This window comes from Ranitomeya imitator, chromosome 1 (assembly GCF_032444005.1).
Source record: "Ranitomeya imitator isolate aRanImi1 chromosome 1, aRanImi1.pri, whole genome shotgun sequence".
Lineage (NCBI taxonomy): Eukaryota > Metazoa > Chordata > Amphibia > Anura > Dendrobatidae > Ranitomeya > Ranitomeya imitator.
The window spans coordinates 542,686,001-542,699,619 of NC_091282.1; the positions used below are offsets into that span (position 1 = coordinate 542,686,001).

The 13,619-nt window shown below is 41.3% G+C and overlaps 1 protein-coding gene across 1 annotated transcript in view; it reads right to left on the reverse strand.

Annotated features, from left to right (window-relative positions):
- DGKQ (diacylglycerol kinase theta) overlaps positions 1-13,619 on the reverse strand; it is a 206,022-nt gene that overhangs the window by 62,845 nt on the left and 129,558 nt on the right. The window contains exon 9 of the mRNA XM_069767667.1: positions 9,371-9,594. Within this exon, the coding sequence (XP_069623768.1) occupies positions 9,371-9,594 (224 nt within the window). The remainder of the gene's footprint in view (positions 1-9,370; positions 9,595-13,619) is intronic.

The following is a 13,619-nucleotide window of genomic DNA, read 5'->3' on the forward strand; positions in this document are numbered from 1 at the left end:
AAATTATTGCTGTGCCATTCCTGCAATGCTGGCACCTGATCTTCCGGAGCTCCTGTGACATTATTATGCCACGTGAGCACTACAGCCAAACAGCGGCCACTTCACTCTCACTTCCTTCTGACATAGCTGACATCTGGAGGAAGTGAGAGAGCAGCAGCAGCAGTTTCCTATAAAGGAAGTGAAAGTGAAAGGACCGCAGATTGTTATGCCATGTGAGCCCTGCACCCAATGTCATACGAGTTCTGGGACACCAGGAACCAACACTGCAGGAACAGCAACAGATCCAAAAGGGAGTATAGGCTGCTTTTATTTTTTATAGGGAAATATGGTAACTGAGAAGGGGATGTCCAAGCAGTTACATCCCTAAAATCTCATAAAAGAACAAAAAGCCCTTTTTATAGTCTTTCAATTAAAATTCAAGATATTTGTTGCTACTTTAGCTGAAACAGACTCACTGAAAGACAGAAGAGTGCATCAACATTGGCATAGGCATAACAACCACGGTCACAAAGGTTGCGACCAGGCGGGTGGGGGATCACCAATGGCAGCACAATCTTCAACTGGATGTGCATCCTGAGATGCACATTCAGCTGACTTGTATTGCGGCGCAGAGACCAGTCGGGTGAGTGCATGGCAATACATTCTGAAGGCCAATCAGAGGCCAGAAGCTGACGTATGGCAGTCCTGAAGTCAGCTGCTGGCATCAGAACAGAATGTGGGGTAGCATAGGAATGGTGATTTTTTTTTTACTATGTATTGTACCTAAGGCTAGGTTCACATTTCGTTATGTGAACCTGTTTAACGGACTACGTTACACCGCGGCATAACGCCGCCGTCATTGATTGTAATGGCGAACACATCGCTAGCGCACACCCACATTGATTGGGCGTGCGCTAGCGTCGTGCCGTCATTTGAGTGACGGACCACGAACGCTGCTAGCACCATTCGCGGTCCGTTCCTCTCTAGCGCAGAACGGGGATCTGCGCTAGCGGGATCGGCAAACGCGATCCCTTATGGGACATTGCGTTAGTGCAGTCCGTAGCGCTATGCGCTAAACGGACTGCCCTAACGCAATGTGACCCTAGCATTAAAGAATAGCAGCAAAACAGGGGACATATAGCAGTTTTCCCACCTGCAAAGAATGGAGAGATCTTTAATTTTTATCTTAGGTACAATTCACCTGTGAGAGAATCTAAAAATTAAAAAAAAAAAAAAAAAAACAGAAAATCAAATCTTAAATAATTAAATTGCATTTTATTGCATTAAATATTTCATCACCCATCAACCAGCCAGAATTCTGGCTCTCGTAAATCTGTTACATTTTTCTTTAAGAAGCCCTCCTTCTCTGCACTCATTGCCTATATTAATTGCACCTGTTTGAACGCATTACCTATATAAAAGACACCTGTCCACACACACTCAATCACACTGCAACCTCTCCACCATGGCCAAGACCAAAAAGCTGTATATGGACACCAGGGACAAATTGTAGACCTCAACAAGGCTGTGATGGGCTGCAGGACAATATGCAAGCAGCTTGGTGAGAAGGCAACAACTGCTGGCACAATTATTAGAAAATGGAAAAAACACCAGATGACTGTCAATCTTCCTCGGTCTGCGGCTCCTCACAAGATCGTGGGGCAAACATGACTCGGAGAAAGGTTGAGAATCAGCCCAGAACCACATGGGAGGAACTGATCAATGACCTGACAAGAGCTGGGACCACAGTTTCAAACATTACCATTATTAAGACACTACGCCATCGTGATTTAAAATCCTGCAGGGCACGCAACCCTGCTTACGCCAGCACATGTCTGTTTGAAGCTCGCCAGTGACCATCTAGATAATCCAGAGAAGGCATGGGAAAAGATCATGTGGTCAGATGAGAACAAATAGAGCTTTTTGGTATCAACGCCACTCGCAATGTTTGGAAAAAGAAGGATGAGTACAATCCCGAGAACACCATCCCAAGTGTGAAGCATGGTGGGGGCGAAACATCATACTTTGGGAGTGCTTTTCTGCAACGGGGACAGGACGACTGCACCGTATTGAAGGGAGGATGGATGGGGTCATGTTTTGCGAGATTTTGGCCAACAACCTCCTTCCCTCAGTAAAAACATTGAAGATTAGTTGTGGCTGGGATTTCCAGTATAACAATGACCTGAAACACGTAGCCAGGGCAACTAAGGAGTGGCTCAGTAAGAAGCATTTCAATTTCCTGGAGTGGCCTAGCCAGGCTCCAGACCTGAATCCAATACAATATCTTTGGAGGGAGCTTAAATTCTGAAACCTGAAAGATCTGGAGAAGATCTGTATGGAGGAGTGGGCCAAAATCCCTGCTGCACTGTGTGCAAACTTTGTCAATAACTACAGGAAACATCTGACCTTTGTGATTGTAAAACTTTTTTGTAAAAAATATTAAATTCTGTTTTCTATTGTAACAAATACTTATTTCATGCAATAAAATGCAAATTAATTATTTAACAACCATACAATGCAATTTTATAGATTTTTCCCTGCAAGATATTATTCCATGACAGCATAGTGCGTTACTAATGGTAATGTTTGAGATATTAATCCATGACAGCATAGTGCATTACTAATGGTAATGTTTGAGATATTAATCCATGACAGCATAGTGCATTACTAATGGTAATGTTAGAGACTGTGGTCCCATCTCTCTTCAGGACACTGATCAGGTCCTCCTGTGTAGTTCTGGGCTGATTATGACCTTTCTCAGAATCATCCTTACCCCAAGAGGCGAGATCTTGCATAAAGCCCCAGTCATTTTGTGTTTCTTCCATTTTCTAATAATTGTGCCAACAATTATGCCAACATTCCTGCAGCCCATCACAGCCTTGTGCAGGTCTACAATTCTGTCCCTGGTGTCCTTAGACAGCTTTTTGGTCTTGGCCATGGTGGAGGAGAGGTTGGCGTGCAATTGATTCAGTGTGTGGACAGGTGTCTTTTATACAGGTAAGGAGTTCAAACATGTGCAATCAATACAGGTAATGAGATATTGAAAGCTTGTATACCAGAATTCCCCAAAAATTAGGTGTGGACACCATAAAGGAGATATTAGAGAGTACACCCACTGACGCTAAGACTATCTCGTTCATTTGCGATGGTTTATCTTTCATATTGGAACATAACGCATTTCAATTTGACAATGACTGGTACAGGCAGACGGAGGGTACCGCTATGGGTACCCCCGTCGCATGTACCCTAGCCAATTTATTTTTGGCCAAATTTGAAGAAGAATATATTTACTCTTCCAGAAATCCCTTTCTCCAGCATATCAAATTCTATGCGAGGTATGTGGACGACATGTTCCTGGTGTGGGACGGCCCCCGGGATGCGTTTACAGATTTTGTGGAGCACCTGGGGGGGGTCCAACACGATGAACATGAAGTTCACTTCCCAATTTGGAGGGGATGAATTGGTATTTCTGGACGTTAAATTGAGGATTCTTGAGGGTACCATTCACACGGAGATCTATCGCAAACCGTCTGCGTCTAACTCCTTATTACACTTTAATAGTGCCCATCCTTTCTACACAAAACAGGCATTACCCTTTAGCCAGTTCTTACGGGTAAAAAGGGTTAACAGCGAAACAGGAGGGTTCGAGCAGCAGTCTAATGAGATGTATAGTAGGTTTGTAGAGCGGGGTTACCCGCAACCTATTTTGGATAGAGCGCTCAACAGAGCTGCAAACGCAAACCTTGGCGATTCCTTGGGTAGGAAAAATAAAAAAGGAGAAAAGAAATTTGTTTTTTGTTTTAAATATGGGCCCATGGATTTGGCCATTAGATCTGCAGTCAGAAAAAATTGGCAAATTCTAAGACAGGACAACGATTTGAAAGATATGGTTGACAGAGGACGCTTGTTCGCATGCCGTCGCAGCAAGAATGTGAGAGACATGCTGGTACGCAATAGATTTGTATCCAAACGAGAGACGTGGCTAGGTGGGCATGCACCTAAAGGTAACTTTAGGTGCGGACAATGCAATTTCTGCACGTATCATCTCACAGGTAATAGTATTAAAATCGGCCCCATTCAGCATGTGGTACGTGATTTTATAACTTGTAGATCCACACATATTGTGTATATCATCTTTTGCCCCTGTGGCTTTTTCTATATTGGTAAGACTATTCGGCCCTTGTTCATTAGGATCAGAGAACACTTTAATTCTGTTAAGACAGGGAAAGGGGTCCCGAAACTGATCAATCATGTGAAGACTTACCATAATAGCGATGTAAGCACTTTGCGATTTGCAGGACTTGAAAGAGTAGCCTCGCCGCAACAGGGAGGTGATTGGAATCGCCTCCTATTACAAAGAGAAGGGAGGTGGATACTTCGCGCAGGCGCTCTGGGTCCATTAGGTTTGAACGAGAGAATGGACATGTCCGTCTTTTTGTAAATATCATAATTAGGTTTGTTTTACCGTTGATGTATCTAATATATTGTCTCCAGTCTTTTGCTTAGTGTTTGATTATGTTTTTAACCAATGTCTTGTTGTCTTTGCACAATTATGTTTCGAACACAGGTGATTTGATCACCTGAGGTAGAGCAGAGGGAAGGGGGAGGAGCAGCAGTACCTGTGGAAATATAAGAACTTCCCTCTTTCCCTTTCGCTATCAAGGACCCGTTGAAGTGCTGTATAGCACGAAACGGCCGTAGTCCGTTCTCATTCACTTTCCTCCCTGCCGTTGTTGTCTTATATGTCCGAATAAATTGTGACCATCATACCTGGGGTAAGTGCGCTTCTTTCTTTTTTTCTTGTGCTTTCGCATGATATGTTTTTTCCCTGGAGTTGCACCCCCATTGGTTACAGAGGGAACGCTTCTAGCTGGTATTCTATGCTGTTCGCATTTATTGGGTTGAAGATTTCAGGGTCAGGCTCACAGCAGCAGTGCGGTGACATTTGTTTTTCTTCTTTTTCTGGACTTTTACTAATGGTAATGTTTGAGATATTAATCCATGACAGCATAGTGCATTACTAATGGTAATGTTAGAGACTGTGGTCCCATCTCTCTTCAGGACACTGATCAGGTCCTCCTGTGTAGTTCTGGGCTGATTATGACCTTTCTCAGAATCATCCTTACCCCAAGAGGCGAGATCTTGCATAAAGCCCCAGATCGAGGAAGATTGGCAGTCATTTTGTGTTTCTTCCATTTTCTAAGGGTATGTGCACACGATGCAGATTTAGTGCAGAAAAATCTGCTGCAGTTCTGCACTAAATCTGCATCTCCTGGCAGAATCTGCAGGTGCGTTTTTTATGCGTTTTTGATGCATTTTTTTATGCGTTTTTGATGCGTTTTTTTAGCACAAATCTGCACAAAAAACGCATGAAAAACGCATGAAAAACGCATGAAAAACGCATGAAAAACACACCTGCAGATTTCTATTATGGAGGGGTGCAGAAACGCTGCAGAACTGCACAAAAGAAGTGACAGGCACTTCTTTGAAAACTGCAGCGTTTCTGCGCAGATTTTTCTGCACCATGTGCACAGCTTTTTTTTTTTCCCATTGATTTACATTGTACTGTGATCACAGTGCAGTTCTGCAGCGTTTCTGCTGCAGAAAAATCTGCAGCAGTTCTGCACTAAATCTGCATTGTGTGCACATACCCTAATAATTGTGCCAACAATTATGCCAACATTCCTGCAGCCCATCACAGCCTTGTGCAGGTCTACAATTCTGTCCCTGGTGTCCTTAGACAGCTTTTTGGTCTTGGCCATGGTGGAGGAGAGGTTGGCGTGCAATTGATTCAGTGTGTGGACAGGTGTCTTTTATACAGGTAAGGAGTTCAAACATGTGCAATCAATACAGGTAATGAGTGCAAAGTAGTAGGGCCTCTTAAAGAAAAGCTAAAAGGTCTTTGAGAGCCAGAATTCTGGCTGGTTGGTAGATGAGCAAATAATTATTTTATGCAATAAAATGCAAATTAATTATGTAAAAAGCATACAATGTGATTTGATTTTTTTTTATAGATTCTGTCTCTCACAGTTGAAGTGTACCAACCATAGAAATTACAGACCTCTCTATTTTTTGTAGGTGGGAAAACTTGCTAAATTGTCAGTGCATCAAATACTTATTTTCCCCACTGCATAATTTCCATCCATCCATCCCTCCCTATGGGGTCTAGGATCGAGGACAGGATATACAGGTGCTTCTCACAAAATAAGAATATCATCAAAAAGTTTACTTATTTCAGTTCTTCAATGCAAAAAGTGAAACTCATTATATAGAGTGCCAACAAATAGAGTGATCTATTTCACGTGTTTATTTCTGTTAATTGGCTTGCAGTCAATGAAAACCCAAAAGTCATTATCTCATTAAATTAGAATTATTAGCAAAAAAAGCCTGCAAAGGCTTCATCTGCATTTAAAAAGGTCCCTTAGTCTGTTTCAGTAGGCTCCACAATCATGGGGAAGACTGCTGACTTGACATATGTCCAGAAGTCAGTCATTGACACACTCCACAAAGAAGTGACAAAAGGTCACTGCTAAAAAAGCTGGCTGTTCACAGAGTGCTGTATCCAAGCATCCTAATGGAACATTGAGTGGAAGGAAAAAGTGCGGTAGAAAAAGGAGCACAAGCAACCGGGATAACCGCAGCCTGCCTTGAAAGGATTGTTAAGAAAAGGCCATTCAAAAATGTGGGGAGATTCACACAAGGAGTGGACTGCTGCTGGAGTCATTGCTTCAAGAGCCACCACACACAGACGTATCCAGGACACGGGCTACAAGTGTCGCATTCCTTGTGTCAAGCCACTCATGGCCAATAGACAACACCAGAAGCGTCTTACCTGGGCCAAGGAGAAAAAGAACTGGACTGTTGTTCAGTGGTCCATGGTGTTGTTTTCAGATTAAAGTAAATTTTGCATTTCATTTGGAGATCAAGGTCCCAGAGTCTGGAGGAAGAGTGGAGAGGCCACAATCCAAGCTGCTTGAGGTCTAGTGTGAAGTTTACACAATCATTGATGGTTTGGGGAGCCATGTTATCTGCTGGTGTAGGTCCACTGTGTTTTATCAAGACTAAAGTCAGCGCAGCCGTCTATCAAGAAATTTTAGAGCATTTCATGCTTCCCTCTGCCGACAAGCTTTTTGGAGATGGAAATTTCATTCTCTAGCAAGACTTGGCACCTGTCCACACTGCCAAAATACAGTGTTTAAAAACAACAGTATCACTGTGCTTGATTGGCCAGCAAACTCGCCTGACCTTAACCCCATAAAGAATCTATGGAGTATTGTCAAGAGGAAGATGAGACACACCAGACCCACAAAATGAAAACAAGCTGAAAGCTGCTATCAAAGCATCCTGGGCTTCTATAACCCCTCAGCAGTGCCACAGGCTGATCACCTCCATTCCACGCCACATTGATGCAGTAATTGATGCAATAGGAGCCCCGACCAAGTATTGAGTGTATTTACTGAATATACACTGCAGTAGGTCAACATTTCGGATTTTAAAATCATTTTTCAAACTGGTGTTATAAAGTATTCTAATTTACTGAGATAATGACTTTTGGGTTTTCGTTGGCTCTAATCATAATCATCAACATTAACAGAAATAAACACTTGAAATAGATCACTCTGTTTGTAATGACTCTATATAATATATGAGTTTCACTTTTTGTACTGAAATACTGAAATAAATTAACTTTTTGATATTTTAATTTTGTGAGAAGCACTTGTATGTATATACAGTGGGGCAAAAAAGTATTTAGTCAGTCAGCAATAGTGCAAGTTCCACCACTTAAAAAGATGAGAGGCATCTGTAATTTACATCGTAGGTAGACCTCAACTATGGGAGACAAACTGAGAAAAAAAAATCCAGAAAATCACATTGTCTGTTTTTTTATAATTTTTTTTGCATATTATGGTGGAAAATAAGTATTTGGTCAGAAACAAACAATCAAGATTTCTGGCTCTCACAGACCTGTAACTTCTTCTTTAAGAGTCTCCTCTTTCCTCCACTCATTACCTGTAGTAATGACACCTGTTTAAACTTGTTATCAGTACAAAAAGACACCTGTGCACACCCTCAAACAGTCTGACTCCAAACTCCACTATGGTGAAGACCAAAGAGCTGTCAAAGGACACCAGAAACAAAATTGTAGCCCTGCACCAGGCTGGGAAGACTGAATCTGCAATAGCCAACCAGCTTGGAGTGAAGAAATCAACAGTGGGAGCAATAATTAGAAAATGGAAGACATACAAGACCACTGATAATCTCCCTCGATCTGGGGCTCCACGCAAAATCCCACCCCGTGGGGTCAGAATGATCACAAGAACGGTGAGCAAAAATCCCAGAACCACGCGGGGGGACCTAGTGAATGAACTGCAGAGAGCTGGGACCAATGTAACAAGGCCTACCATAAGTAACACACTACGCCACCATGGACTCAGATCCTGCAGTGCCAGACGTGTCCCACTGCTTAAGCCAGTACATGTCCGGGCCCGTCTGAAGTTTGCTAGAGAGCATTTGGATGATCCAGAGGAGTTTTGGGAGAATGTCCTATGGTCTGATGAAACCAAACTGGAACTGTTTGGTAGAAACACAACTTGTCGTGTTTGGAGGAAAAAGAATACTGAGTTGCATCCATCAAACACCATACCTACTGTAAAGCATGGTGGTGGAAACATCATGCTTTGGGGCTGATTCTCTGCAAAGGGGCCAGGACGACTGATCCGGGTACATGAAAGAATGAATGGGGCCATGTATCGTGAGATTTTGAGTGCAAACCTCCTTCCATCAGCAAGGGCATTGAAGATGAAACGTGGCTGGGTCTTTCAACATGACAATGATCCAAAGCACACCACCAGGGCAATGAAGGAGTGGCTTCGTAAGAAGCATTTCAAGGTCCTGGAGTGGCCTAGCCTGTCTCCAGATCTCAACCCTATAGAAAACCTTTGGAGGGAGTTGAAAGTCCGTGTTGCCAAGCGAAAAGCCAAAAACATCACTGCTCTAGAGGAGATCTGCATGGAGGAATGGGCCAACATACCAACAACAGTGTGTGGCAACCTTGTGAAGACTTACAGAAAACGTTTGACCTCTGTCATTGCCAACAAAGGATATATTACAAAGTATTGAGATGAAATTTTGTTTCTGACCAAATACTTATTTTCCACCATAATATGCAAATAAAATGTTAAAAAAATCAGACAATGTGATTTTCTGGATTTTTTTTTTCTCAGTTTGTCTCCCATAGTTGAGGTCTACCTATGATGTAAATTACAGACGCCTCTCATCTTTTTAAGTGGTGAAACTTGCACTATTGCTGACTGACTAAATACTTTTTTGCCCCACTGTATACCATGATGGAGGTGGTTAGTTAGGCCGGAACATCAATACTGTAACCTACTTCATCCAGCCAGGATAAACTTTGATGACTTCTCGCTCCTTTGACTTTGCTCTGATTATCCAAGCCTCGGGTGTCGTTTCCTTGAACACAGAACTGCCTTTGCCATCATCTGTAGCTCCATTCCTGTTAATGATGTCATCAGACACCAATGTCTGCTGAGTCAGTGTCTGAAGTTCATAGTCCTGTGGGTCATCAGGAATGTAAAAAGCCCTCAAGGAGGCTTCCTGCAAAAAGGAGACAGAAAATGTTACCTTTCCATTGTATTGAAATGTAAGTAGCCATTTAAAGAACTTCATGTGCATCGGTAATGGTTTTAAAGTAACGTAATAGGGATTTTCTAGTTTTGGAAACCTCTGGTCTCAGGTACACTATTTTATGAAAAACAAACTCTCTCTACTCACCCTCCCCGGGTCTAGTGCTGAATCTCCACCACCTATCACTTTGACAGTGCTGCAACCAATAACTGAACTCATGCTGTCAACTTTGGAGAGCACCTGGGCTCAGTTAGGCTGCGTGCATTTTCATTATTTTTTTCTGTGCAGATGTGTCAGAAAATCCTGATGCCAGCAAAGTAAAGGAGAATCCAGAGGTCTCATGCACATGTTGCTTTTACTTGGGACTGTCAGATTTTGTGCAGATTTAAGGATATGTTCACAATTTGCATTTTTGCTGCTTTTTATGCAAATTTTAAGCTGCTTCAGTATCAGCATAAGGTATGAGATTTCAGAAATCTCATGCACACACATTGGATTTTTTTTTGACTGATTTGGAAAACTACAGTGTTTTTGAAAACTGAAGAATGTCACTTCTTTCACCTATAAAAAGTATTGGGCAAGTGCACAGTGCAAAAACTTTAAGGAAGTTGCATCACAATTTTTGAGGGGCACTAAACTATCGGAATGCATGCACAGGGCACAGGAGACCAGAAAGTCACAGCAAAAAAAAAAAAACCCTGTCAAACCTGCTTTTTGTAAGCAGCTTCTTTACTGCCAAGAAAGCAGGTTTTGCCTGTGGGAAAAAATGCAGCAAAAACTCAACGTGTCAACATAGCCTAAATCTGCAGCATATCAATTTTTTCAGCGTGTTTGCAGTGTTTTTGCCCCCATTTACTTCAATTAAATCAGTAAAAATTGATCTAAAAACGCAGGTCTAAAAATGACTTTGCATTTGCTGTGGTTTTGCTCCAAAAAGAAGGAGTGCTAATAAACAAAAACAAACACCAAGAGCAGCAGCAGAGAATCCAGAATTTCTGAACAACTTTAAAAATATGTTCAATTATGAAACAAGATAACACTTGCATATCATAAAAGGCACACCCAAAATAACATTAGAAAAACAAAAAAAAAACAGAATTATCTTTATAATGACACGATTAGCTTACAAGCAAAACCAGACAGGATTTATAAACACTGAAAAAGCACAACAAAGTGAACAGAAAATGCCTCACAGCAATAATCTTTTAAAAGGAAAACTATCCTTTCACACAATCCAACACACTTTAGGCTACTTTCACACTAGCGTTTTCTGCAATCCGTCACAATGCGTCGTTTTGCAGAAAAAACGCATCCTGCAAAAGTGCTTGCAGGATGCGTTTTTTCCCCATAGACTTGCATTGACGACGCATTTGCGACGGATTGCCACACGTCGCATCCGTCGAGCGACGGATGCGTCGTGCTTTTGCGGACCGTCGGGAGAAAAAAACGCTACATGTAACGTTTTTTTCTCCTGATGGATCGCTTTTTCCGACCGCGCATGCGCGGCCGGAACTCCGCCCCCACCTCCCCGCACCTTACAATGGGGCAGCGGATGCGCCGGAAAATGCATCTGCTGCACCCATTGTGCAATGCAGCAAACGCTAGCGTCGGAATCTCTCCCCGACGCATTGCGACGGGGAGATTCCGACTCTAGTGTGAAAGAAGCCTTAAAAGAAAAAGACGAGGAAAAAAAAAAGTAGACAAAACACAGCCTAAACAAATACCCCACTGAATCCAAAGTATAAATATTTTGAGATATATCACAAGAGAGTTCAAAGGTAGCATGAAAATGGCAGAGAATACGAGAATATAATGGCAAGGTTATGCAACATTGGATACTTATGGTACATCAGTTCCAATGGAGAGTTCCAAAAAGGGTGCTGGCACATTGTAGTCTGCATTTTGGATAACAAACACAGGTGCCAACAATAATTAGATAAAGATGTGAATAACTTATTATATACCAGTCAAAATTAGCCATCTTCTCTACAGTACAGTGATGCTCATCCCACATCGTTACAGATGTTTGATGACGCTATTACTGGCGCCAATCCTGCCACTAGTACTATGATCGTATATGAAATGTGGTATATATGGAAACATAGTAATTAATTAATAAAGAGAATTACATTTCTATTTTCCAATACTATTTTTGGATGTGTCTTTATTAGTAGGTTGCTACCTTTTTGAACAGTCTTATGAACTGCCCACCAATCGCACAGTGCCGGCAAAAAATAAACTTTACATGTAAAATCTGTGTCATGATTTTACTTCTTAAAAGTCCACACAATGGGGGAGATAATCAAAAACTGTCTAATACCAAAACTGGCTTGCCCATAGACCCCAACCAATCAAAGCGCAGCTTTCACTTCTCAATACTAATTCTAACAAAATATTCATAATAAAACACTTGAATGTTAAGATTATTTGGTTTCGTTGACTGGTAAAGATTTTTTTTTTGCCGGCACCTGTATTGTGATTAAATTACAAAATATCCCGAAGGATATATTTACATGAGATCTCTTACATTTTAGTGTCCTGATATGTATTCTTTTAAAACTAAATATTACTTGGTAGTGAATGAGTAAAAAGTTTCTGAATGAGTCTAAGGGCTGGTTTACAAGTAGCAGTTTCTTGCTACATTTTCTCTGTCCATCCTTAAGAGTGGATAAAACTTGGGATTTTTACTGCACCAGAATGAAAGTTCTAAAATCTCATTCAGATACTGCATGGAAAAAAACAGCAGGTCATTTATTTCAGTGTTTTAACTTCAGTGTTTTAACTTCATTGTTTCTTTCTTTTAACCCCTTTACCCCCAAGGGTGGTTTGCACGTTACGGACCGGGCCAATTTTTACAATTCTGACCACTGTCCCTTTATGAGGTTATAACTCTGGAACGCTTCAACGGATGCCGGTGATTCTGACATTGTTTTCTCATGACATATTGTACTTCATAATAGTGGTAAAATTTATTTGATATTACCTGCGTTTATTTGTGAAAAAAACGGAGACATGGCGAAAATTTTGAAAATTTCCCAATTTTCCAACTTTGAATTTTTATGCAATTAAATCACAGAGATAAGTCACACAAAATACTTAATAAGTAACATTTCCCACATGTCTACTTTACATCAGCACAATTTTGGAACCAAAATTTTTTTTTTGTTAGGGAGTTATAAGGGTTAAAAGTTGACCAGCAATTTCTCATTTTTACAACACCATTTTATTTTAGGGACCACATCTCATTTGAAGTCATTTTGAGGGGTCTATATGATAGAAAATACCCAAGTGTGACACCATTCTAAAAGCTGCACCCCTCAAGGTGCTCAAAACCACATTCAAGAAGTTTATTAACCCTTCAGGTGTTTTACAGGAATTTTTGGAATGTTTAAATAAAAATTAACATTTAACTATTTTTCACAAAAAATTTACTTCAGCTCCAATTTGTTTTATTTTGCCAAGAGTTACAGGAGAAAATGGACCCCAAACCTTGTTGTACAATTTGTCCTGAGTACGCCGATATCCCATAAGTGGAGGTAAACCACTGTTTGGGCGCATGACAGAACTTGGAAGCGAAGGAGCGCCATTTGACTTTTTAATGCAAAATTGACTGGAATTGAGATGGGACGCCATGTTGCGTTTGGAGAGCCACTGATACGCCTAAACATTGAAACCCCCCACAAGTGACACCATTTTGGAAAGTAGACCCCCTAAGGAACTTATCTAGAGGTGTGGTGAGCACTTTGACCCACCAAGTGCTTCACAGAAGTTTATAATGCAGAACCGTAAAAATAAAAAATATTTTTTTTTTCACAAAAATTATCTTTTCGCCCCCAATTTTTTATTTTCCCAATGGTAAGAGAAGAAATTGGAACCAAAAAGTTGTTGCACAATTTGTCCTGAGTACTCTGATACCCCATATGTGGGGGTAAACCACTGTTTGGGCGCATGGGAGACCTCGGAAGGGAAGGAGCGCCGTTTGACCTTTCAATGCA